The following is a 26253-nucleotide window of genomic DNA, read 5'->3' as shown; positions in this document are numbered from 1 at the left end:
GTGCCTGCTCTGAAGAGCTTGACCCAAATCCTTGTCGCAGCTCCGCCAGTCAGGCCTTCACTGGCCTTACCTCTCGGATGAGGTCCCTGCGGATCTTTGTCTCCTGGTAGAGGAGGGGCAGGATGTCATCCAGCAGGTCCCGGACCAGTGAGGGCTTATTGTGCACAGCCGAGTTGAAGAAAGCCAGAGTGGCCCGGCGCACATTCAGGTCTGGGTCCTGCAGGCTCTCCATGAACTCTCCTGAAAGATGAGAGGGTGTATGAGGGACGGCTCAGCCAAGACGCAAATCACCTCTACCCCAACCTCAGTTACCTGATTACTGTGAGCTGGGCAGACTTGGCGGAAGGGGGGCAAACGTGTTCTGAGCATCTACTTTCTTACCAGGCACAATGAGTCCTCAAAGCACAAGTAAGAATGTGAACTAGAGTCTGGCCTGGGTTCAAATCCAGGTTCCACTATTTCCTAGCTATGGGACCTTGAATAGCCTCAATGTCCTCATCTATAAAATGGGGGTAACAGCAGTACACATAGTGTAGGACTGTTTTCAAGATTTAAAATGTAGTGATATCTATCTATCTATCTATCTGTCTATCTAATATACCTAATCTATCTAAAATACCTAGCAGAAAGCTTGGCACAGAGCAAGAGTTCTATAAACGTTAACTTGATATCATTACAGATAAGGATCTTGAAGATCAGAGAGATAAAGAAACTTATACTTTCACACAGCACTTCTCTGAATATACCTTTCTGTATAGTTTATAGACTTTTAAAGGACTATGTTAATGTCTCATTTGCTCTATAAAGAAAATCTAGAATGAGCGGAATCCTTAAAAAAACAAAAAACAACAACAAAAACTGCGATCCTAACAGTATTTCAAATGATTAACATAACCACCAGGTTAGGAAAGAATGACTCACCCAAGTAATTTCCAAAGTATTTTGACTAGTTGCCCTCCGGCTAATGACAAAAGACCTATAAACAGATACTGACTATTCACAGAGATAAAAGTTAGCAATTGTCAGTCTACTTTCTGTGTGTTCCAGGATTAAGCGTATAAATATCTGGTAGACAGCAGGAACTGGGCTTTTCCCTGTAAGAGAAGGGTATGGAACGGAAGAAGGCTAGAAGGAGCCCTGCAGTACTGGACTGGAAGAGCAGGTAACACATGTACATGTGTGTCTGTGTACATACATTCACACATTCACATACTTCCTAGTTCTGTCTGTTAAGAGGACGTTGAAGCAATGGCACCCCAGTAGCAATTAGCACACCTAGTGTCTAGATCTTGGATTCTAAGTACCATTCTCCACTAAAAAGAATCAGGGCTCCCTGAACAAAGGACTGATTCCAGAGCTGAGGCAGCAAAGGTTCAAGGTAAGTGTAGGGCATCTTACTGTGCCAAAAAGTAAGGATATGTTCAAAGGATGACGGAAACACATCAACAGAACATAGGAACCAGTCCGAAGGGCTCACACTGGCCACATCTAAGACAAGCTTAAGAATCAAAATAAATGAAGACAGTAAATAGTTATAAGTCACTGAATAAAACAGGAACCCATGAGTCTATAACGATATGAATAAATCAATGAATAAATAAATGGGGGATAAGGAAAAGTTCTTCCAGAGAACAGAAAGCAATCTAACAAATATGGAAGGAATGCTGAATTAAAAGTCACCATTTGGCAACTGTCAGAAATCACTGAATCAGGAAAGAAACCACAATGGATGCTAAATGTGGTGGGCAGAAATTTGATGAACAGGATGTTCTGACAGACTCAAAAATACTTATTCATTCCAAAGGAAAAAGTAATTTTAGAGTGGAGAACCTGGAAGTCTCCACCTTAATCAGGTTATCAGAGTTACCATCACCAGTCATGGGGAAAACTGCCATGCTGTGCTTCCCAATACAATGCCCTGGGAAGAACATAAAGTCTCCCAGCAGAGCAGGATTCAAATCCAGAGCCGGTAACCTCTGGGGCTCTTCTACTGCGTCCTGGTGGGGAACCTGGCAAGACTGGAGTTCAAGTCGCCTCTCTGAATCTCTGCCTCCTCATCTGTAACATGCGACCCTCAAGCAAGGGAGAATGAACTACAGTGAGGTATACCAAAGGGCCTAGCCTTATATCTGATATGCAGTGAGAGCATGAAAACTGTGGTTCAACCATACAACAAGAAACAAACACCTAGGCAGAGGTCCCTAGGACTGCTAGCCATGGACGGCTCAGGCAAGATGAGGGAATTCAGAACTAGGGGCAACATATGCCCACTGGGTCAGGGGATGGGATGAAGTTGCTGTTGATATTGCTGTGGCTTCTAGACATGTTCTCCAATTCAGAGTGTGGCCACACCTGCTGACCCCTGGTCTCACACAACAGTGCCCTGGCAAGTGTGGATCAGAATCCCTGTTTTAAAATTTTTTAAATATTATTTTAGAGAAGGGGAGGGAGGGACAGAGGGAGAGACAGAGAGAATCTTAAGCGGTACTTAATCTATGCTCAGTGTGGACCCCAATGTGGGGCTTGATCCCACGACCCTAGGATCATGACCTGAGTCAGACGTTCAACCAACTGAACCACCCAGGCACCCCAACACCCCCGGTTTTTTTAAACTTTTTTTTTTTACATTTATTTATTTTTGAGAAACAGAGTGAGACAAAGCATGAGCGGGGTTGGGGCAGAGAGAGGAGACACAGAATCTGAAGCAGGCTCCAGGCTCTGAGCTGTTAGCACACAGCCCGACATGGGGCTCAAACCCATGAGCTGTGAGATCATGACCTGAGCCGAAGTCGGATGCTCAACTAACTGAGCCACCCAGGCACCCCGTCACCCCCGTTTTAGAGCTGGGGATGAGATGACCTGTCCATGCTCACACAGCCAGAGAGTAGCAGAGCCAGGCTGTCAACCCAAGACTGGCAGACTTCAGAATCTCTCCACATTCCACCAGGCTGTGCTGCCTGTGTGAGAAGGGCCAGACTCCCAGTGTGATCCAGTTACAGGCCTGCAGGCTCAGAGCTGTGAATGTCTGTCTTCTCTAGGAAGAGCCTAGTCCTGCAGAGTTCCAAAAAGAGGGCTCACCAATGAAGTCTGCTTGGGCTCCTAAGTCCAGAAGACTCCTAAGACAGGGTATGAGCTGGGAGCCACTCTCCCCAATTCCAGTAGAGCTCTACCTAGCTTGAAGCCCACCGAAGCCAATGCACGTGAGAGGCTGGTGGTTTTCCACGTGTAAGAGACAGTGTGTTCATGGAGTACCTTCCCCCCAGTAAAAAATGGGGCCTCTGAATCAACTTAGAACTTGCAGATAAGGGTTCTTACCCCCTTACACTTTACAGATGAGGAAATGAGGCTCAGAGGTAAGAAGGGGCATGTTAGGCTCACCCAGCAATTCAGTGGCAGCACAGGGATTTGAACCAGGCCCTGCTGCCCATCATAGAGGTGAGGTAGCCTCCTGGGCCTCAGACTCCCCTTAGCTAATGTGTAAGAAAAATCAGCCTGGACTCAAAGGCTGGGAGGAGGGGACGAGCAGGGCCGGGGGTAGAGGAGTGGGGGTGCTCACCGATGAAGCTCTTCAGGAGGGGGTCAATGGGATGGGGCTGGTCAGAGATGAGGAACTTGACTGCTGTGATGACAGTGCTCCGTGTGTGTGGCCGACCTGCAGGACAAGAGGCATCAGCTTGGTAAGCAGCAGGGACAATCCTAGACACTCAGTAAATGACGGGGTCTCTGAATCAACCTTAGAACCTACAGTTAAGGGTTTCTCACCCCCATTTTACAGATGTGGAAACTGAGACACAGGTCAGAAGGTGTTGAGGCTCTCTGCCTCCCTGGGAGACAGAACTGGACCCCTCCCCATTCAAAACACCCATCTTTGGTGAAGTCAATGCCCTTCCCCTTGGCAGTCTAAAATGCATCCCTAAATTCTCCTGTGGTGGCTGAGAGGAAAACTGCCAGTTCTCAGGTAACCACACTGCAGGATGCACACAGGGAACCAAGAACCCAAGACAGTGGTCAATCCATAGTCCAAAGAAAGCCCTTTGCTCAGGCCTTGGGGCTGCGTTCTACTTTTCAGACATATTATCCTCAGGATGGTCCTATTGATTAACAATAAATGGTAATATAAATCAAAACGTTTCATAAAAATCATTATTAATCTCTGACTTACAGATGAGGAAAAAAACCCAGAAAGGTTAAGTTCATATCTAAGGTTACACAGCAGATCCAGAATTCAACGGCTGAATCTGAGCCCTGGCTGGGCCCTCCTCCTCAGGCCTGCATTCTCTAAGCAGGCGGCAGGTGTGCTCCAGGCAAGCTGAAGGCCAAGGGGATTCCAACAGAACTCAGAACATCCCGAAAGCTTGGGAATGGAGAAGTTACTTACTTTTCCGCTTGCTTTCTGAATATAGAGGCTGAAAAAGGGGTGGGGAATACACTTCCCATTATGGTGAAACAAAGAACCCAGCAGCTGCTCCCTCCTCTCTACCTCAGCACCCAACAGTGAGGGGTTAAGGTTGTTTCCGTCATTTAGCCCTTACATTCGAGTCAGAAGAAAGTTTACACTTTGGTCCCAAGGTGTGAAAACGGAAAAGAGTTACTGACTTGAGACTTACAGTTCTTTCCTCTTTCTCTATCCTGACTGGCTTATGACAAGATTCAGTGTGGCTCATGAAGACATGGACAACAGAACAGGATTAAGTGAATTTAAGATAAGAAAAACGAGGGGCGGCTGGGTGGCTCAGTCAGTTAAGCTTCCGACTTCAGCTCAGGTCATGATGTCACGATTCATGGGTTTGAGCCCTGCATCCGGCTCTGTGCTGACAGCTCAGAGCCTGGAGCCTGCTTCAAATTCTGTGTCTCCCTCTCTCTCTGTTCCTCTCCCGCTCATGCTGTCTCTCTCAGTCCTTCAAAAATAAATAAAAACATTAATTAAAAAAATTTTTTTTAAATGAGAAAAACGAGGCCAAGGAAAAACACAGGCAAGGAAGTGAAAGGAAGACTAGAGTGAGGGCAGGGAGAGCCACCTAGGAAGTCCCATGAACTTGCTGGAAGCAGGCCATGAGTCTGGCTCTAAGCTTCCAGGCAGTTGGTGGTAAAAAGGCAATGTGACCGCTTAACTGGTTCAACAGGGTGCATGAGGCAGAAGTGAATCAGGGCTTGGAAATGGCGGGGCTGCTCCTCATATCCTAAGACTCTGGCCCCTCAAGCTTCCTTGTGAAGAGCCCTGTGAGTGTAACAGGCAATGTCCTCAACACGTTCTTCTCGTCCATGCAGTGGTGTGAGCCACCAAGCTGCTTCTTATAAACCCAGCAGCCCAGTGAGGGCTTAACTGTGATCATGAACATAACAACAGCAGTTTTTACTTAGTATTAATTACATACCATATGCTATACCAAGCACTTTGCCTTCGTTATGTGAATAAATACACCCTCTGACTCTCTCAGAGGAGCAGCTGGCCAGCTCAAGGCCTGGAGGCCTTTCATTCCCAGGGGCTTTCACTTACCCAAGAGCCCCACAGCCCCACCTGTCTGCTTTCTTCCTCCCTGAGTTTCATAGAGCCCTGACGTGCCCTTACCGAACCACACAAAACCTGCCCCTGGTTTTTGCTGGACCCTCCCCAAACCCTATGAGTATGGCCCCCGGTCCTACCTAGTCTATACTGACATTTGCTCCTGGCTCAAACAAACCCAAGAGAGCTGCACTCCTTGCAGGCCAAGAACTCCTTTTATTAACTTGTGCCTGGAGCATGAGGCTGCTGTCCACACCAAGGAGTATGAAGGCGGCATCATGAAAAACTTATTTTTTGTAGGGATGTATTAAGGATTCTGTCTCCTCCATCCCAGAGAGCCCCCAGGAGGGGGCCTACACGTCTCAGGAAACACTGTGTTTTTAATGGCTTCTCTGCCTTTGCCTTATCCACACCAAGACTCTTCAGATCTAGTCACTTGAATTAGCTCCCTGTGAGTGAGCCACTTGGGAGAAACTGCCCACCTCCGACCTGGACTGCCTTTGCCCACACCTGTGCCCCTACCTGCAGCAAGCTGCTTCCGGAATCGGGGCAGAAGGAATGGAGGGTTCACGAGGACCAGCTTGCCGATGCACTCAGCCACCACCCCCCGGGTGCCCTCCTCGGCACCCTCACAGCGCTGGAACAGCAGGGCCCAGATGTCCTCGGCGTAGGGCTTCAGGCTGTCGGGCTGGGCGGCCCCCAGGGCCTCCCTGAGCGAGTGCAACAGCAAGTACTGCCGCCGGGGCTCAGCCTCGATCTGCCCCAGCAGGAAGGGCAGGAAGTCAGGCAGGTTCCCGGCGCCCACGCGGCCCAGTGCATAGGAGGCGGCCGCCCTCACGTCCTCACTGGGTGACCCCAAGGCTTCCAGGAGTACTGCCTTCAGCTCCCGCTGGGGGCCTGGCCCGGCCACCTGGCCCACCTCAGCCAGTGACAGGAAAGCCAGGACCTTGACCCCTGTGCTCGAGTGGGGCGACCTGGCATCGCAGACCAGGCGGTTCGCCGTGCCTGCCGCCTCCTGGGGACAAGCGGCCGCAAGGGCTGCCACACACCGAGCCAGAGAGTGGAACACCTGCTTGTGCAGGCCCGGCCCGCCGTCCGCAGCCTGTTCGTAAACAGGCGCAGTGAGCATGCTGATGAGCTCCTCATAGTCCACGCACGGGGGGCGCGTCCCCACCAGGGCCTGCAGGAAGGCTTCAGCAGCTGCCAGCACACTTGCTGGCAACAGGGGTGAGCGTAGCAACCGCAGCAGCTCTGAGAGCACAGGGCCGCTGACCTTGGCCAAAGAGGCCGGCTGGGCCTGGGTCACCGTGGCAAGGAAGTCCACAGCCAGCTGAGCCACATGCATGTCGTTCTCACTGACCAGGGCAGGCAGCTCGGCCAGCACGGCCTGCACAGCACACGGAGGGAGGCTCAGTCCCTGGCTCTGGGTCAGGGCATCCAGGGCAGCCAGTGTGGCCAAGCGCAGCGCCCGTTGGTTCTTTCGCAGAAACGAGGCCAGAATGGGCAGTGCCTCAGCCACAATGGGCTGCAGGTCAAGCCGCAACGGGGACAAGGCCACCAGCGTCAGTGCCTTGACAGCAGGCAGCCGGGTGATCTCATTCCGCAGGCGGTCCAGAAGGAGCAATAGCGATGGCTGTAGGTCATCCCCAAGCCGGTCACCCAGGTGGGCCACGAGGTGGCCCATGCAGGCAATGGCACGCTCCTTCACCTCCTGGTCCAGGTCAGTGGCACGGAGCCGTGCTAGGGTGGCTGCAGACATTTCTCCAACATACGGCTCAGGGTCCAGCGTCTGAGGCCTGTCCAGTGGCCACAGGGTCCGCACCAGCTCCTGGAGCACCAGCAGGGCCTCAGCTGCGATCTTGTAGAAAGGGTCAGCCACGCAGGCCATCACAGGTGGCAGGAGAGTCGGCAGGTGTGAATGGAAGGCCTCAGCTGGCTCTGTACTCAGCAGCCCCTGCAGGAAGGCCAGGGCATCCATCCGGATGGTGGAAGAGCTGGAACGGTCCGCCAGAGAGAAGACAATGCCTGTGGGGTGGGTGCAAAGGTTAGGGAGCCCCAGGCAATCCCTGGATATGGGTGGGGGGGAGCACCGGCAGGCATGTGAGCTGGACCCAGGCCCCAGGGCTCTTATGTTGCAGATCCTGAAAAACCAGGGCTTGGCCAGGGCTGAGGGACACAAGGCCAGGAAACTCCCCTGAAACCAGAAAGAAGGGCCTGCACCCCAGCTTTGTTCTCACCGCTGGCAGTGGGGAGCCACCATAGGCTGCTGAACAGGTTACCCATGGGGATTGAGGCCTGGGGTCTGGGTTCTGGAAGAGCCCAGGCTGAGAGATACCTGGTTGTAGTCCATCCTACCTGCGACCAACACGGGCATGTGCTCTGCAAGGCTGCCAGGGAGGACGCCTGCCAGCTCAGTGAGGAGGCTGAAGCAGCCCTGGCGGGCCCTGACACTCCGATCCTTAAGCTGCCGCTGCAGGGCCTTGATCACAAGAGGCACCTGTGGGCAGTTTGAAGGAGAAACGTGACCACCCAGGAAACCAGGGCGTCCCACCGACCACTGGGGAGCTTTGCTGGGGCACATGCCCATGGAGGACCCCCAGTGTGAGAGGATCACTCCATCTCAAGCTTTCCATCACTCGCTCCATACACAGACCCTCTGTGGTAGGAACTATTCCTGGGTTCTTTACAGATAGGGAACAGGCAGAGAGAGGTTAAGTGACTTGCTCAAGGTCACCTGGCAGTCTGGCTCTCACCCATACACTCCATAAGGGGGAAGCAAGGAGGCCCCTTTCCCTTCCCTGGGTAGATTCTCTCTCCAGAGGAGCCCATCTGTTCACTGAGCTTCAGATTCCAGTGAAGCAAAGACTCCCAGATCTCCATCTTCAACACCAGATTCGTGTGCTAACCGCCTGTCTGACCTCAACGTGGGCATCCGAGGACCTGGAACCTTAAATGTCCAGAATGGAACTCTAGATATTCCCTTCTCCACCAGGTCAAGGAACTGCAGCCCATGTTTTAGCCAGACCCTGGAACTCACATAGACACCTTCCTGTCCCTCACCCTTCACATCCAATTTGACATCAAGACCCAAATACTACTCCTCCAGTCTGACCACTCCTCTTGCCCCTACCCCCAGCCCGAAGCGCCATTCCTTTCACCTGGACAGCAGCAACGGCCTCCTGTTGGCCTCCAGCATCTATTCTTTCCCTCCCTGTGACAATTCATTTCCCACACAGCAACCAGAGTGAGCTCCTTCAAATGGGAATGGGATCCCGTAATTCCCCTCCTGTGGCTTCTAGGCTCTTAGAATAAAACTGAAACTCCTTCTTAGGGGGCTGGAAGCCCTATTTGGGTTGTCCATCTGCCCCTACCCTGTGTGGTCCAGGGGCCAGGCCTTCACCTGCCATGCTCCCCACTATACTCAGCACCTAACACAGGGCCAGACACACAGTGGGTGCTCAGTGCACACATCTCACTGGGTGGACAGATGGTGCGGTGGTGGAGGGATGGAAGGGTGAGCAGGTGGGAGGGTGAGTCATGAGTGCAGGAGCAAGGATGGGAGACAGGAGGAGGCATGCCCACCTGGCCACGCAGCATATGCAGGTTGCTGCCTGTTTGGGTGGGCTCCTCCATGGCCTCCAGCCACCCCTTTGGGGGCCGTGTCTGCCGCAGCAACACAATGTAAGCCCCGAAGACGTCAGCCTTGACATTCTCCTCGCGTTCCTTGAAGCGGTGGATGAGTGCAGGCGCCAGGGTGCAGTGGAAGTCAGACAGCAGGTCGGGCCGAGAGCCGATCAAGGCGGCCATGCACTTGGCCGCTGCCCGGCGCACCTTCCAGCTCATGTCATCATCATCACTGTACTCGTCCTCACTCTCTGGGGCATGAACAGGACACCCATGTGTCCTGGCCCCACTCAGGCTGTCTCGCAGGATGGGGAAGTGACAAGAGAGGGGGCAGGGAGGAGGGAGTCAGGACTGTTTCATCTTTCAATTTTGATTTACACACTATTAGGAATGTTACCTGCCATTTAGTGAACACCTACTGCGTGCCAAACGTGGTGCCAAGCACTTCAGATCCACAACCTCATCTGAGCCTCACAACCATCTTGTAAGACAAGGATTATTTCGCCCCTGTAGAAATGTGGAAACTGGGGGGGAATGGCTCACCCCAAGTTACATGAGCAGGGATACAGTTGGTGTTAAACCAGAATCCTCCCTTTGTCTCCAGACCCTTCATTGTTTTGCCTACATGAGGGACAAAACTAACTTCCAAGTCATCAGTGAGGGTTTAAGACAATCCATTTGGGGCACAAAACCCATCCTTTCGTTTCAGAACTGGCTGTGTGATGTTTCACTTGTTGGGATTCCAGAAACGACAGTTGACAGGGCCTCCCTTTGGCCTCCTCACTTCCTCCACCTCTGGCCCCAGCCTCTCAAGTCCGGATTCTGGCTTCCAAGCAGGACTACTAACAAGGAAAAGCTGTGTTTGTGTGACTTTCTACTCTTCAAGCTTTCTACTCTCCAAGTACAGACCTCATCAAGTATTTTACCACGCCTCAGGAATGAGGGTGCTTTGAGCCCCATTTTATAGATGACAAGAATAAGGCTCAGAGAGGGTGAGAGACTCTCCTGAGGACACACAGCTAGGAAACAATAGAGCTAACATTCAGGCCCACGAGATCCATCCATACATCTGGAGAGACACACATGAGGCTAAGAAGGGGACAGTCCTAACTAGGGACAGTTAGTGTGTAACACACACAGACCCAGTGTGTTCTTTCTATCCGTGCCGCTCTGCAGATGACTCAGACTTTCAGAGCACTGACATCTGGAGAAGCCACAGTGGGCCATGTGGATGGTCCCATGGATGTGTCCTATCAGCACTGCAGATATCCTCGGATGGATCGTTGTTTGTTATCTCCACCCTATGCCACCCAGGAAGAAAAATCCATAGCTCCCTGCTACTGACAAGAAAATGCTCAACCTCCCTGGCTTGGCATTTGGGCTTCAAAACGCCTGTCCAACCTTGTCTCCTACCATCCCATCTCACCCTGAGTGAGATCAGGCCCTAAGTCCTTTGCCTCCATCAATGCCCTACAGGCCCAGGGCCATCAGTGACAGCTAGGACCATGGGCACGAACGGAAAAAAGCCACTGCGTCCATTCCCCATCCAGGTATCTCTCTCCCCCTGCCAGTACCTATCATTCCACTACTAGAGTTTCACTCTGCTGGGTGAAAGCTTCATCTCTTAGAAACGGTTACTAAGCAGGTACAGATATGGCAGCATAGAGGTGGAGACTGCAAGCCCAGTTTTGCCACTTCCTAGCTGTGTTATCGCAGGCAAATCTCTACTCTAAGTCTGGGTTTCCTTGTCTAAAAAATGGGGATAATAAGAGGCACCTGGGTGGCTTAGTCGGTTGAGCGTCTGACTTCGGCTCAGGTCATGATTTTGCTGGGTTTGTGAGTTTGAGCCCCGCGTCGGGCTCTGTGCTGACAGCTCAGAGCCTGGAACCTCCTTCAGATTCTGTGTCTCCTCCTCTCTCTGCCCCTCCTATGCTCATGCTCTGTCTCTGTCTCTCAATAATAAACGTTAAAAAAAATTTTTTTTTAAATGGGGATAATAATAAACACCTGGTTTTCTAGGGTTATTAGAATGACCATGAAATGAAAATGCTCAGCACACCAGTAGATGCTCAATAAATGACAGGAATTACTATCATTACCTTGATCTGTGCAGAGGGTGGGGGCCTGTGGAATCCAGATTATGGAGGTCAGGGCTAGAGAGTGAGGAAGGCTTAAGACCACGGTGGAGGTGCCAGATGTGGTCTTGTCTCTGGCTGGGGGGCCGAGGGGGTGTCCCAGGAAAGCTGCACCCATTTCCGCCTTCTAGCCCCAGTGACCAGTTGGCCACCCACCTTGCTCACTGAATTCATTGTCTTCTGTCTCCATCTGCTCTTCATCCTCATCACTGTCGTAGTTATAGTTGGGGTCATGCTTCATGTACTGGAGGCAGAGGCTGGTCACATTGGGCACATGAGGACCCATCTCCTTGGGGCATCTGTTGGGGTGGGAGTGGGGAGGCTCTGCTGGACAGGCAGGACAGGGTAGCAGGTGGGCCCGGTGGTGAGTCCTGAGATCTTAGTGCTTTGAGGCCAGCATCCTGTCCCACCCCTTCCCCACCAACTTCCCAAAGAAACCGTGGGCCCCCCTCTCCTGGCACCCGTACTGCACCTACTTTCTCAGGAAGGCCTCAAAGGCCTGGAGGCAGGACTCCCGGAGCTCATCGTCATCCAGGTTGCAGAATTCCTCCACCAGGGGCATCAGGCGGTCCAGGTGGGCCCCTAGAGAGCCAGGTGTATCACTGAGGGCAGGAGAGACCTATCCCCAGGCTCCCTCAGCCCACAGCACTCAGCTAGTCCCTGCACCTGCAGCCCTGGCCACTGCAAACTCAACTCAGCAGCTTCAGAGTTGAGCAGATGTGGGTTCTAGCCTTGTCTCTGCCACCTATGACCTATGCAACCTTGGACACAGCACAACACTTCTCTGAGCTTCATCTACTCATCTTCCCAGTAGGGACAGCAATGCCTACCAGGCAGAGATTTTGTGAAGATTAATGACATGTTGCAGATAAAGAGCTCCACCTAAGTCTTGGCACAGGGGAGGCACTCAAGTAGCATCTGTTGTTGAAACTATTATTCATGCCCTCCTCTTATTTCCTGCACTAGGTTGTAGCCCTAGGTGGGAAAAACAGAAATGCAGGCACTGCCCTTATGCACCAGGCAAGAGGTGCCCACCTCTTTAAAGGGTTCTGTCCCAGCCCTTCTCCAGTCACACCCTTTCTCATTTTCCTGCCCAATTGACCATGAACCCTAGTCTGACCCTGTGCAGACATCCTTCTTGGGTTCATACTCCCAAGAGTGACCAACAGGTAGCTGTTGTTTGAGAGAGGATGTGGACAGAGCATGGACTTCAGCCTGTGTTCCCCATGTGTGTTCATAAAGTCCCCTGGAGTGAGAGAGCCAGAGAGGAAGGAGGGGTAGACCGTGGCCAACTCTACCCACACTGCCTTGTTCCAGCCCAGAACTCTGATGTGCTTGAAGATAAATTCAACCCCGACTGCAGGATTCCATTTCTATAAAGCTAACCTCTGGTGACAGAAAGCAGATCAGTGCTTGCCTGGAGTAGGGCAGAGGGAGGGTCGGACTGGAAAAGGGCACAGAGAAACTTTGGGGGGTGATGGAAATGTTCTGCACCTTTACTGTTGTAGTAATTTCACAGCTGTACACATAGGTCAAAACACACCTAATTGTACACTTTAGGTAGTGCAGTTTACTGTATGTACCTTATCCCCCAGTAAAAATTTTTAAAAATTCAAACCCAGCTTATAGATTGTTACTATAGCATATCTGTCAAAGTAGGACGATAGAACATATTGTATTTAAGTTTGGTGGCATGATTTATAATTACCAGGGAGACTCATAACAGGTAGGTAAGGCTCAGAAGCATGTGGAGCTCAGGGCCCACCCACTGCCTGTCAAGGTCCGCCCTCCCCCTTTGAGATGTTAGCCACGCTCCCTTACCTAGGAGGTGGCTGACACTCCGGCCCCACCCCTCTCCCCAGTTCCGACCCTGCCTGAGCCACACCCCCTTACCTAGGCTGCAGTCCGCCCCAGGCCCCGCGGCATCTCCCCACTTCGGCCCCGCCCCCTTACAGAGGGACTCCACCCCCTTACCGAGACGGTGGCCTGCCTGCCGGCCGACGCTACCCAAACACTGGATCAGAGTGCGGATCGCGGCGGGGCTGGCGGGCGCACGCGGGCCGGGCAGCCGATCCAGCAGGTGGTCAGCGAGCTCCACGAAGAGGTCGGTGCTGCAGGCGGCCGCCAGGTGGCCGAGTGCCCCGACTGCCCGCTTGCGCACAGCCAGGCGTGGGCTGCTCAGCTGCGGCAGCAGACAGTGCAGGAGGCTGGCGTGGAAGGCACCCAGAGGGGCGCCCAACCTGGGGAGTCGGAGGGGACGTCGGACGGGGCCCACCCAGAGGGCAACCTGGGCCAGGCAGCTCTCCTTCCCCCAATCCTCTCCTGACCTCCTCGCCAGAATTATGACAACCCAATCGGCCTTGGTATAAGGAAAGGCGCCCTGCAACTGTGTGGAGTAATTATTTATTCTTATTACACAAGAGAAGGAGAGGGGAGGGACTTTCTCAAGACCACTCAGCCAAGAAATACAAGGCCAGGAGTTGAATCCAGATGTCCAGGTTGCCAGCCTGGGGAGAAGGCCTGATGGTAATAGAGTTTGGGTGTCTCCAGTGAGGCTGATTTCCTTGGGAGTCTGGGCTTTGCCTCTAGGCACACTCTCCAAATACCCTGACCATCCATCCCCTTTACTGAGATCACAGTGGTCTAAAACCTACCTCTGACCTGGTCACTCCTCTGCCTAACTCCTTCAATGGCTCTCCAGTGCCCTTTGGATAAGCTGAGCTCTGAGATCAAGGCAAGAGGCAAAACCAGAGAATGCGCAGGTAGAATACAGCCCCTGCTCACTTCAGCAGCTTCTATCCTCACCTCCAAACAGGCCTGTGCATTTTCTGTCCCACACATATCCTGAGACCTTTTCTTCTCTCACTCCACACAAGCACATTGACCTCACGCTCTCATATCCAGGCCAGCTCGCTGGATTTCATTTATTTATTTGTTCACCTACAATGTCATAGGGCCTGTGCTGGGAGCTCAGGTGAGCCTAGGGCCTGCCTTCATGGAGTCTTTGGTTGAGTGGGTGCCTCCCAGGCACTTCAGATTCAACATGCCCAAATGAACCCATCACCTTCTTCCCCACACACCTGCTCTTTGTTCCCAGAGTGCACCCCACCACAGCCAATGGCCCTATGTCTGGGCCCCCACTTAGTAAAGCCAAACGCCTGGGTGTCATCTTTGAGTCTTTGCCCCTGACCCACTCCAAGTCTATCTCCCTGTGGAGTCTATCTACTAAATATAACCTGAGTTCACCTGCCTGCAGAAGCCTCCTAACCAGTCTCCTTGCCCATTCAACCCCTCCCATCTACCATGCACACTGCAGACAGGAAGAGGAGTCTGAAGCACACAAATATACACAAGGCATTCCTGGACCCCTGCCCTGACCTCCACCCCACTCCTCACACATTCAGTGTGATATAAGCTCTTGCCCAGCCCTCTCCACATTACACCCGAGCGCCACACCTATGTTGTACAACCCCCAGGACCCCACGTCTTCTCCAGCCTCTGGGCCGAAGGCAGTCTCTCCTACCAGGGTCCCCTTTATGCCCACCCAATACTGGACAAGTCCTGCCCATCCTTGAAGGCTGAGCTAGCAGGACCCTCTCTAGGAAGGTTCCCTACCCCCATCCAGGTTAGGGGCTCCTCCTCTGAGCTCCTAAAGACTGCTCTTTTCCTTACTGTTATTCTTACTCCCCTTAGTTTATGTGTCTGTGAGCTCCTTCCTAGGAGTGCCCCAGACTCCTCCATCTCCACATTCCCAGTACCAGTTCAGCACCTGACATTTTTCTGGGTCGTGGAGTAGGTGCTCAAGTCTTGAAGGGTGAATGAATGGTTTTAAAATGTGCAATACAATTTAAAATACAGGCCCAACAAAAATAGACACTCAGATCAATGGAACAGAACAGAGAACCCAGAAATAGACCCACAAACATATGGCCAACTAATCTTTGACAAAGCAGAAAAGAATATCCAATGGAGTAAAGACAGTCTTTTCAGCAAGTGGTGCTGGGAAAACTGGACAGAGACATGAAAAATGAACCTGGACCACTTTCTTACACCATACACAAAAATAAACTCAAAACAGATGAAAGACCTAAAATGTAAGACAGGAAGCCATCAAAATCCTAGAGAAGAAAGCAGGCAAACACCTCTTTGACCTCGGCCGCAGCAACTTCTTACTCAACATGTTTCTGGAGGCAAGGGAAACAAAAGCAAAAATGAACTATTGGGACCTCATCAAAATAAAAAGCTTCTGCACAGCAAAGGAAACAATCAGCAAAACTAAAAGGCAACCAACGGAATGGGAGACGATATTTACAAACGACACATCAGATAAAGGGTTAGAATCCAAAATCTTTAAAGAACTTATCCAACTCAACACCCAAAAAACAAATGATCCAGTGAAGAAATGGGCAGAAGACAGGAATAGACACTTCTCCAAAGAAGACATCCAGATGGCCAACCGGCACATGAAAAAATGCTCAACATCTCTCATCATCAGGGAAATACAAATCAAAACCACAATGAGATACCACCTCACACCTGTCAGAATGGCTAACATTAACAACTCAGGCAACAACAGATGTTGGCGAGGATGCGGAGAAAGAGGATCCCTTTTGCACTGCTGGTGGGAATGCAAACTGGGGCCGCCACTCCGGAAAACAGTATGGGGGTTCCTCAAAAAATTAAAAGTAGAACTACCCTACGACCCAGCAACTGCACTACTAGGTATTTTTCCAAGGGATACAGGTGTGCTGTTTCAAAGGGGCATATGCACCCCCATGTTTATAGCAGCACTATCAATAATAGCCAAAGTATGGAAAGAGCCCAAATGTCCATTGATGGGTGAATGGATAAAGATGTGGTATATATAAATATATATATATATACACACATACACACAATGGAGTGTTACTCGGCAACCAAAAAGAATGAAATCTTGCCATTTGCAACTATGTGAATGGAACTAGAGGGTATTATGCTAAATGAAATTAGTCAGAGAAAGACATATGTCATATGACTTCACTCATATGAGGACTTTAAGATACAAAACAGATGAACATAAGGGAAGGGAAGCAAAAATAATAAAAAAAAAATAATATAAAAAGAAGGAGGCGGACAAAACAGACTCTTAAATACAGAGAACAAACTGAGGGTTGCTAGAGGGGTTGTGGATGGGAGGAGGGGCTAAATGGGTAAGGAGCATTAAGGAAGACACTTGGGGTTAGCACTGGGTGTTATACATAGGGGATGAATCACTGGAATCTACTCCTGAAATCATAATTGCACTATATGCTAACCAACTTGGATGTAAATTAAAAATAAACAAACAAAGGCTCAGCTATATCACCCCAAAGAAGAAAAAGAGAAAGAAAGGGGTGAGAGAGAGGATGAACATATACAGGCTTCAGGGCTTGGAGAGACCTGAATTCAACCCCAGGTTCTGCCATTTACTGTTACCTTGGTGCTGACAGTGACTTTGGGCAGAGACAGAGACTACAGAATTGAGACGAAGGAGTTCTCCTTCCTAGGGCTGCCAGGACAAGTAAGGGACCCCAAGCACAGAGCCTGGTGTGCAGTGAGTGCCGGCTCTGTGGATTTGAGTCCCTCTCTGTCCCCTCGCCACCCTCTCCCGGTCTTCCTTGCCCAGGGTGGCCTCCTGTACCTGCTCAGCATGTCAGAGAGGATGTCCAGGGCTTCCAACTGCACAGCCACATCCTCTTGCTGGGCAATGGCACTGGTGAGCTGGCCGGTGATCTTCCGGCACACGTTGGTAGCCAGGCCAGAGCCTGCACGGAGCAAAAGCACAGCACAGTGAGGCTAGGGCTGGCCTCCACCTCTGGTCAGCCTTTGCTGTCATTATGTTCCGGAGCTCACATTCCTGAGAATCCTGCTGACCCTACGTGGTCCAAGGTTTGACCCAGAGTCTGAAAGAACTAAAGGGGGTGGCTAAGGAAGCTGAATTGATGGCTGACCTGTTGGCTGATTCACCCCATATCCAACACCTCTGCCTTCTACCTTCTAACTAAGGAGGCAGGAGAAGCTCCTTTCCTAGATGCTCTTGCTCTTAGCAGGGGCCAAGTGACCATGTTTTGGGCAGTGAGCTATAGGTAGAAGACTTCTGAGGGCTTCTGGAGAAACATGTGCTTTCCTTATAAAAGACAAAAGACACAGGCAGAGACCTCACCCTGTCCTAATTGAGCTGCTAAATGAATTGCTACAAAAGTGGAATGGCTGATCCCTCCAGAATTATGTGAGAAAAGCAACGCTGTACTTCTTCAAGCTGTCATTAGATTTTGTTACTCGCAGCTAAAGCATTCCTGACACAGAGCCATGAAGTTAAACAGAGCTGGGTCTGAATTCTCTGCCACCTACTAGCTGGCTGGTCTTAGGTAAATCCCTTCAACTCTCTGAGCCCCAGTTTCTTAACTGTAAAGTAGCACAAATGATGATAGTGCCTAATCTCTGGGGCCTGGGTACCTGTGGCTGCAGGGGGGAGCTCCGACAGGACAGTCTTGAGGCCGATGCCAGCGATGTCTCGGAGCTGCTCCTTATCTGACCGCATGTTGGCACAGAGGGCATCCACGATGGTCTCCACCTGGTACTCCTTCACTTTGCCCACCAGAGGACCCAGGCTGAGTAGGGAGAGAGGGAGGGATGGGGTCCAAAAGCCCCAGGCTCAGCCTGAGTCACACTGCTCCTTAGGGTCCCCTCAGGCCCACAGGGCCACATGTGCTGAGGAAAAGGCTCCAGATCAACAGGGGACTCCCTATTTTGCCAGAAGGAGAGGCACCCTATTGCTCTGCCAACATCATTCCTGGCACCTCCCAAACCTGCACCACCTCCTGGGTTTTGCATCTCAGTGTATGGCCAAACCAGTGAACCCAGTAACCTCAGCTGGAAACCAAGGAATGCCTGAGAGCAGCAGTTCTCAAACTTGAGCGTGTATGAGAATCTACTGAAGGACTTGTTAAAACTGACTTCTGGGCCCACCCCAGATGTTCAGATTCAGAAGGTCTAGATGGGGCCTGAAAATTTACATTTCTAGTAAGTTCTCAGTAGATGCTGATACTGGTGGTCCAGGGACCACACTTCGAGAACCTCTGCCTTAGAGCATTGCTTTGCCTACTGTAGTCACAGATCAGCATCATGAGTGTCACCAGCATCACCTGGAACTTGTCAGAGACGCAGAATCTCAGGTCCTACCCTAGGGCTACTGAACCAGAATCTGCATTTCAACAAAGGCCCCAGGTGATTTGAATCCACATTGAATTTTAAAAATAGCTACACTAGACACACCAGTTCTCAGCCTTAACTGTGCATTGCCATCACCTGGGACCTTTAAAAAATTGTCACCTGGGTGCTAGCCCCAGAGAATCTGAGTTAATTGGTTTTCAGGTGTGGCCTGGACATTGGCAGGGTTTTTTTTTTTGTTTTGTCTTTTTTTTTTTTTTAATTCCCTAGGTGATTCTACTGTGCCATTAAGGTTGAGAACCTCTGACCTAAATGAGTGGTTCTGAGATGTTGGTGTTCATTAGAATGCAGATTCTCAGGTGCTGCCTTCTCATCTGCCTACCTCAGCCTCCTCTCCCCACTCCTCCCCCTCCTGAATCTGAATCCCTGGGGAATACATAGCTTCAACAAGGGTCCCAGGATACTCCAATGCATACCAGTTTGCAAACCCTGGCTCTCTTGATGTTTTTCTCCATCAGTTCCTCCATCTAAGTAATCATAGGGTTCCCGTTTCCACCTCCCATAGTTCCTGATTGGGATGCAGTGCCCTCAGGGGTGTTCTGGAAATTTATGGGGGCCTTTTTTGGTCATGGTAACTAATAAGATGTCGCTTCTGGCTTTTATTTTGGGGGTGGGGGGTGGCTGGGAAAGACAATATTGCAAAACAGAACATATTTCACATCCTGCTGGATGTGTTCTAACATCCCACTGGGCATTCGTATAGGAAAAAAAAAGCCTTTCTATAATTATCTGAGTCCAAAATCTACTTTCAATTTACATATAAACACAAAGTACTTTTTATACTATTTTAATAGACTCTAAATTTTCCAAGCATATAATTGTGTAGGTAAATTAAAGGAAGACTGTACTTGGTTTTTTGGGAAACTACCAGGAGATGTTCACCGTTTCAGAAAATCTTGTCACTAAGAGCAACGCTGCTTGTGGTATCTGAGTCCCCAGCATCCATACCTGTCTCTACCTACCAGCTGCCATGGCACCCACAATGAGCCTACATTTAGAACAGGCTTCTCATGACTTTATCACTTCAGTCAACGGGCCCAAGCATTTACATACCGAACACATGCTACTGTGTTACTGGTTCTGCTACTGGGAAACCACCATCCACCCTATCTTATCGCTACTGCATGGCCAGAGGGATACTTCCAGACGACAAACATGACCACGTCATGTTCCTGCATAAAACTCTACTGAATTCCCTCTGCTCTTAGGATCAAATTGAAATTCATTAAGACGACCCAGAATGCCTGGGCTTAGCTCACAGAGTTCGAGAGGCAATGCCCCAATTCTCATTGACCCCTGCCATTCCTCAATCCTCCACCTACACACACGTGTGCCCTGCACATACCTCATCTTGCTTTTTTAGCTCTAAAGGTACTCTCCACGGTCTCAGGACTGTAACCTCATAGTGCCAAGGGGAAAGACTTTTGGGGCCCCCTCTCCCTTCAGCTCTCACCACTCTTCTGCGTGCCAACATGACCTTCCAGCTGCCAGCACATGCATCTGTACCTCAGGGCTTTCTCTGGCTGGAGGCGTCATGGAATACATAACCCTCCATGCTACCTTGGGAACAGCCTCAACAGGACTTGACAGCTGGCGGGTGGAACACTCCACAGGGCGTCCCCTACAACTGTGTCCCAAAGGCCCCCAGTAGGGTTAAGCTCCATCTGCCCACAGCAGTATCTTGCTTGATATTTCACACCTTATTGGTTTTCTTCCTTCCCTACCTCATTTTCCTATTCTCCTACTGGAGTTTTCTGAGATCACTTCCCAAATAAACTTACACTTGAATCCTTGTCACCGGGTCGACTTCTGGGGAAATCCAGACCACGGCACTGTCCACCTCCTCTGGGGCTTCAAGAGCTGCTCAGCAACTATTCTATCAGAAGCTGCACCCCACAGAGGCAATCCCTGGGGTTCTGTCACACCTGGCCTTGTCCCATCCATACCAAGGCCAAAACTCACCACTTGACGGCCAGGTTCTGCACCTCGCCATTCTTGTCCTCCAGGAGCCTGAGCAGCATCTTTACCACCTTGCGCTCACTGTCCTCGTCCAGCTGGATGGAGTCCTTCTGCAGCTCTGACATCAGGTCACTGGTGGCCATGAACCTGGGCATGAGGGCAGGGGAGGATTACTGAGCAGCTCCAGGCCCCCAGTAATTTGGGAGGTATCTCAGCATTCCCCCAGAAGCAGACCTTGATACAAAGATTCAAGGGCAAGTAGATTATCTGCACTGTAGGCATGGTCGGGCTACAAGGAGACCCATGTGTAAGGCACCAGCTGCCACATGGTGGCAGACTATGAGTGGTACAGCACCCTGGCCAAATGCTGAGCGCTTTGAGGTTGGTGGCTCCTGCTTCTGCCATTTATGTAAATGTGAACTTGGGCATGTCACTTCACCTCTCAGAGCCCTAGTTTACCTGTCAGAAAAAAAAGGGGGGGATAAGAATAGCACCTGCCTTGCGGGGTTATATGGAAGTTAAAATGAAAGAACGTATGTGATGGACTTAGCATACAATGAGCACTCAGTAAGTAGTACTTCATTATAATGGCATGTTACATCATTCACCTCTCATTCATGGTAGAAGGTCGAACAGACACCTCTCTACCAGACAGGTGGAGTGGGGCTAGCCCTGCCCACCCCCACCTCAGAGAACCCACTCAGCCCCTGCCTTTAGACCAGTGGTTCTCAAACTCTAGCTGGCATCAGAATCACCCACAAGGCTTGTTAGACACTGCTGGGCCCCACCCCCAGGGTTTCTGGGATCAGGTCTGAGACGGGGCCCAAGAATTTTCATCTCTAACAAGTTCCTGGGGGTGGGGACCCTACCCTGAGAACTACTGCACTAGGCCATGCTGATGGGCCACAAGCACATCTTAGACACTAGTGTCAACAGCTGACCAGTCCACAGCCATGGCTCCCTGGTCCAGGGTGGGCATCAGAGCCACAGGTGGGCAGATCTGTGCAGCCTGATGCTGTGTCCCAGGGAATGAAAACTGCAGTGGGAGTCTTGAGTTGGAAGGCCATGAGCTGGGGCTGCAAGGGCATCATGGAGCACTGCTCCTGCCAGGATTAAGAAGGCAGAGCAGCCTTACACTGGCAGCCCTCGGCTGTGTCCACCTTGCAGATGTTTTTCAAAAATCTGATTTATCAGCATTTGGGAAACTGGGAAAGTTGATGTAAAAGTTGTGATTTCCAGATTCTCTTGAAAATAGAGTATTTGGATACAACTGGGCCAACATCCCCTGGTGACAATAACTGGCTGGTCAAGGCATGGCTGCCCTCATTAGGTAGGACACTCTCTCCAGTCCACCAGGTTCCCACCAGGCCCACTGCACCTGTTCACTGGCTCCCGCAGGCACTTATGAGGACAGGCTGGAGAAGGCCAGAGCGGCAAGGAGAGATGCGGCAAAGTCAGGGCCAGACGGTGGCAGCCCCAGAGAAAGCCTCCAGCTTTTGGTGACCCACCAGGCCACTCTGCCTCCTCACACCAGCCTTGCTTTTGGGCTTGAGCTTGCTCTGTTAACAAGAGCCTCCCCCACCCCTCCCAAGCCTCCTGTGGCAAAACTGATCACAGTCGGGATTCTAGCCTCATCTTTGCAGGTTCAGACCTGCTGCATGATGTCACGGGGAGGCCCCCAGCGCCCTGTTACCGGGAAGGCACTGGTCTTTGTCACTGCTGTTTATTTTTAACAGCTGGGATTAACCTCAAGCTGCTGAAAGGAAGGAGGCTGGGCTGGAGGCCAGGAGGGAGTGGCAGGACTGACTGTGCCCACCTCTGGGCCTCCTCATTGCAGATGCAGCCAAGGTAAGATGAAGGAGAAGGTTTGCAGTTGAGCCAGGCCAAGGCGTGGGGTAGACACATGCATTCCTAGGTCTGCCCGGCTGAGGGGACATTCCGAGATGGCAGCCAGGGTCTCTAAGCTGCATTTCTGCTGCAGTTCATGGTGACCGAGCTCACCCTGGAAACTGAAAGAATGTGTTCCTTTGCCCAAGATGAGCCTCCTGCCCCCCCTCTTTCTTCTCTGTTGAACTCCTATTCGACTGTCAAGGGCCCAGCTCAAATGGCCCAGCCTCAGGGATGACTCCTCTGACCACCGTGCCCTATCCCCAACCCACAGTCTCTAATCATGCTTGGCTCCCCTGGATAGATTTCTGTGAGAGCACTCTGCACTCCTCATCCTTCATTACAAGCTTGGTCGCCAGCATGTCTCCTCATTAGATTGTGAACTCACAAGGGCCCATCGTGTTCATCCCTGGGACTCCAGACCCAGCAAAGAATAGTTCTGGAGAGGGCCTGGAAGGCAGGGCAAGGGCAGGAGGGAAAGGAGGGAGAGAGCCAGCCCCTGACAGCCAAGCAGTGTGTGGAAACCCGAACTAAGAAACCAACCCTTCCGAGAGATGCCTCAGCATTTCAAACACCCCCGAGTTCCTGCAAATACCCGGCTCACAGAGAAAGAAAGCCGTATTGTGTACATGGATGTGGTGGTGGCAGTGGGGGATGTAAAGCATGTAATTTGGTAGATAAGAGCTTTAGCACTGAAGTCTGGCTTCATTTATTCTAGGTGAACTTAGGCAACTGACCCCTCTCTAGAGTCTCATTTTTCCCACCTATGAAAGGGGAATATTCTTTGCTCCACTTCATAACATCCTTGGGAGGTTTCAATAGGACAACCAGCTCTTCTCATGAGGCAGATGGGAAAACCAGGCTCAGAGAGGTTGTAGGAGCTGTCCAAGGACACACAGCAAGTTGGGAGGAGTCTCCGCCCACCAGTCAGGTCTCCCGGCTCCTCAACAATTACTATTATGTTTTCAAAAAATGATTTGGGAATTCCTGCAAGACCCCCCAGTTTATCCATCTGGCTGCTGGAGTCTGAGTGGGAACTGAGCAGCCTCCTGCCCAAAGAGGGACAACATGGATCAAAGGTTTCCTTCACCCTGCCTGGGACTCCCACTTGCTGTCGCCACCTGCCTCCAGAAGCCAGAGGACACAGTTTCAGTTTCATTCCAGAGAAATCCTAGAGGCAACTCAGCTGAAATACTCTGCCACATGGGCACCTGGACAGTTGGTCAGCAGGACCCAGCCTTCCTGGTATTCGGACTTTAAAAATAGACACCATCCTCATATGCTTGGGTGGTTTTAAGTGTTCTCAGGCAGAGCAGACTGAAAGGGCTTCTCTGGCTCTAGATGGCAGGGCCAACTCCCTCTCGGAGACTGGACCTGGGGCCCAAGAGACAGTGGTGCAAATCCCCTCGGCCACTAGCCGACTATGCGACCTTGGGCAAGTCACTTCACCTCGCCAAGCCTCTGAAGAACAGGAAAGACAATCATACCACCCAGGCAGAGGGGTGGACTGACTGAGACTGCACTGGACAGCACAGCAGGGAGCCTGGGATCCAGAAAACATTCACTGAGCACCTTCTGTGTACCTCGAACAGACTCTGGGATGCAAAAAGGAAACACACAGGCCTGGCGCAGGGGCTAGAAGTGATGCAGTAGAAACATGGGGCAGGGAAGGCGCTGTGGGAGCCCAGGGGAGGTGCCCAACCCTGCCTGGGTGTCAGGAGGCATCCCAAAGAGGTGACAAAAGAGTAGGGGTGAGCCAGGTGAAAGGAGGAAAGAAAGGGGGTGGGGTTTACAAGTAAAGAGTGGGCAGAGGGCATGGCAGGTTTCTGATGTGCATAAGTAACGATTTATTAAGCACTTACCTGGTGCCAGCCACTAATCTAGGCATTGCACATGTTATTAACTCTTTTCATACACACACCAACCCTCTGAGGTGGGTTCTATTATCATCCCATCTTATAGAAACAGAAATTGAGGCTCAGAAGTCCACAGTCACACAGCCAGTAAGTGGCTGGGGCCAGGCTCTGAATCCAGCACTGTGTTCTAAAGCTCTACTCAGAGGCACTTGAGGGGTGCTGAGGATTGGGTGTCAGGAGAGGGCAGGAGCCAGACCAGGAGAACAGGGCCTCAATCTCCTCACCTGTCAGAGGGCTGGAATCAGATGGCCTTGCTGAGATCTCAGTTTCTGGCTTAAGACTGACCTGGATTTGGACCCCACGTCCTCCACTTCATAGCTCTGTGACTGCGACTAGCCCCTTCATGACTCTGAGCCTCCATTTCCCTATCTGTAAACTGGGGATAAACTGACAGAATGTTCAATAAGTGGGTTATGTTGGTCTCTGTGGGCTCCTTTTAGCTCCCAGGGTCCAGAACTGGCTGTGTGACCAGGGCCAATCCCTTTGGCCTCCAGGGGCCTCAGTTTCCCCCTGAGGATGAGGGGGTTGGATGAGAGGTTTCCTCCTTTCTTTCCAGCTCTGTTCCTGTGTGGCTCAGAGATGTCTGGCAAAAGGGGAACAATGATAAGGGGGGTGGCACCCAAACCCTAAAAGCCCCCACCCCAACCATCACCTACCAGTGCCTGCAAAGCCACTCAGCCCAGCCCCCTCCTTAGGACTGTGTCAGAGCAAGCCTGGGAGGAGAGGGGAGGAGAGAAGATGCCCTGATGAAGTGCAGGGAGGAGGCCTGGGATGACTCTGAAGAGAAGAGGGCGATGCTGAGGGTATCCATGGAAAAGTCAGTCCCCGGGTCGTGGGCCCGACAAGGGACTGAGTTCCAGTGCCGGGAAGAAGAGGCAGGCGCTGGGATGCCCAAGGAGGGGCTGAGGGCTTCACCGTGGGTCGAAGCGGGGGGCCTGGGCGCATCAGCCACGGGGAGAGATGAGGGCTGGGCAGAGGAGAGGAGGCAGAGGAAAGGTGCAGAGAGGCGGAGCCGCGGCTCCGCCGACCAGGGGACGGTGGCTGGGGTCGAAGCGCGCACGGTGGGAGATGAAGCTGGGACTGTAGAAAGGGCAGGGCAGCGACGCGGGAAACAGGGAAGCCGGGGAGGCGGACGCGGGGGTCAGGGGAGGGGTGGAGCTTTACGCGGGGAGAGGGACAGGGGCTGCACGCTCGTGGGGGATGGGCCGGCGCGACCAGAGGCGAAGAAGGCCCGGGTTTCAGTGGAAGGCGGAGAGACTGGGGGCCGGGCAGCGGGACGCACCTGAAGTCCTTGTCGCTGGACGTCATCTTCTCCAGGAGACTGGAGATGTGGAAGGCGGCGGTGCTCATGGTGGCTGCACGCCGCGGGGCCGGCCGGCGGGAGGGAATATGGCGGCGCGGGCGCCCCCTCCCCCGCCTCGCGGCGCCGGCTGCGCTCACCGGACAGAAATAGCAGCCCCCGCCCCGCCCTGGTGGCGCTGCGCTCGCGCCTGGGCCGGGGCCGCCGCGGCAGGCGGAAAGGGGCCTGCGAGAGGCTCTATGGTCTGCTCCCGGACACCAGCCACTGCTCTGTGCGTGGCCCAGACCGACTTGCACACCTCCAGAGACGGGGAGCTCACCACCTTTCACCGGTAAACGCCTCCTGATTCCTATGGGTCCCGACTCTGGTTGCGTGGCACTCGCGTGGGATCAGAGAGTCTCTGGTTCAGATCCCAATTCTCCTGGCCAAATTACTTCACGTCTATGAGCCTCAGCTTTTTCATCTGTAGGCATTCAAGCAACAAGAGCTGCTATTGTGGGTCAAACCAACCAAAGCACTTCCACCCCCACCCTACTCCTCATGTGGCCTGCCTCAGAATCAGGCAGGAGCTGAAGAGTGTACCTAGTCACCAGGTCCCTTGCGTGCTATCTCCAATCTTCAGGCCACAGGGTCAGTTTCTTCATTTTATAGAGATGCAGCTGAGACCCAGAGAAGCGTAGA

General features: G+C 51.9%; 1 protein-coding gene across 2 annotated transcripts in view; it reads right to left on the bottom strand.

Annotated features, from left to right (window-relative positions):
• CAND2 (cullin associated and neddylation dissociated 2 (putative)) overlaps nucleotides 1–25668 on the bottom strand; it is a 34028-nt gene extending 8360 nt beyond the window's left edge. Inside the window, exons 1-12 of one of the 2 annotated variants that reach the window (XM_042911171.1) lie at nucleotides 25555–25668; nucleotides 20473–20616; nucleotides 17737–17891; nucleotides 16922–17045; nucleotides 13237–13502; nucleotides 11739–11844; nucleotides 11419–11561; nucleotides 9086–9378; nucleotides 7859–8000; nucleotides 6026–7528; nucleotides 3557–3652; nucleotides 71–240 (exon numbers count right to left, since the gene is read on the bottom strand). In XM_042911171.1, the coding sequence (XP_042767105.1) occupies nucleotides 71–240; nucleotides 3557–3652; nucleotides 6026–7528; nucleotides 7859–8000; nucleotides 9086–9378; nucleotides 11419–11561; nucleotides 11739–11844; nucleotides 13237–13502; nucleotides 16922–17045; nucleotides 17737–17891; nucleotides 20473–20616; nucleotides 25555–25622 (3210 nt within the window). In that variant the 5' untranslated portion in view covers nucleotides 25623–25668. Of the gene's footprint in view, nucleotides 1–70; nucleotides 241–3556; nucleotides 3653–6025; nucleotides 7529–7858; nucleotides 8001–9085; nucleotides 9379–11418; nucleotides 11562–11738; nucleotides 11845–13236; nucleotides 13503–16921; nucleotides 17046–17736; nucleotides 17892–20472; nucleotides 20617–24928; nucleotides 24987–25554 lie in introns of those variants that run through there. The other variant, XM_042911179.1, reaches the window with a different exon arrangement.
• Between the last annotated feature and the right edge of the window lie 585 nt (nucleotides 25669–26253).

This window comes from Panthera leo, chromosome A2 (assembly GCF_018350215.1).
Source record: "Panthera leo isolate Ple1 chromosome A2, P.leo_Ple1_pat1.1, whole genome shotgun sequence".
In the NCBI taxonomy this organism is placed as follows: domain Eukaryota; kingdom Metazoa; phylum Chordata; class Mammalia; order Carnivora; family Felidae; genus Panthera; species Panthera leo.
This window is presented reverse-complemented; position numbering and strand designations above follow the sequence as displayed.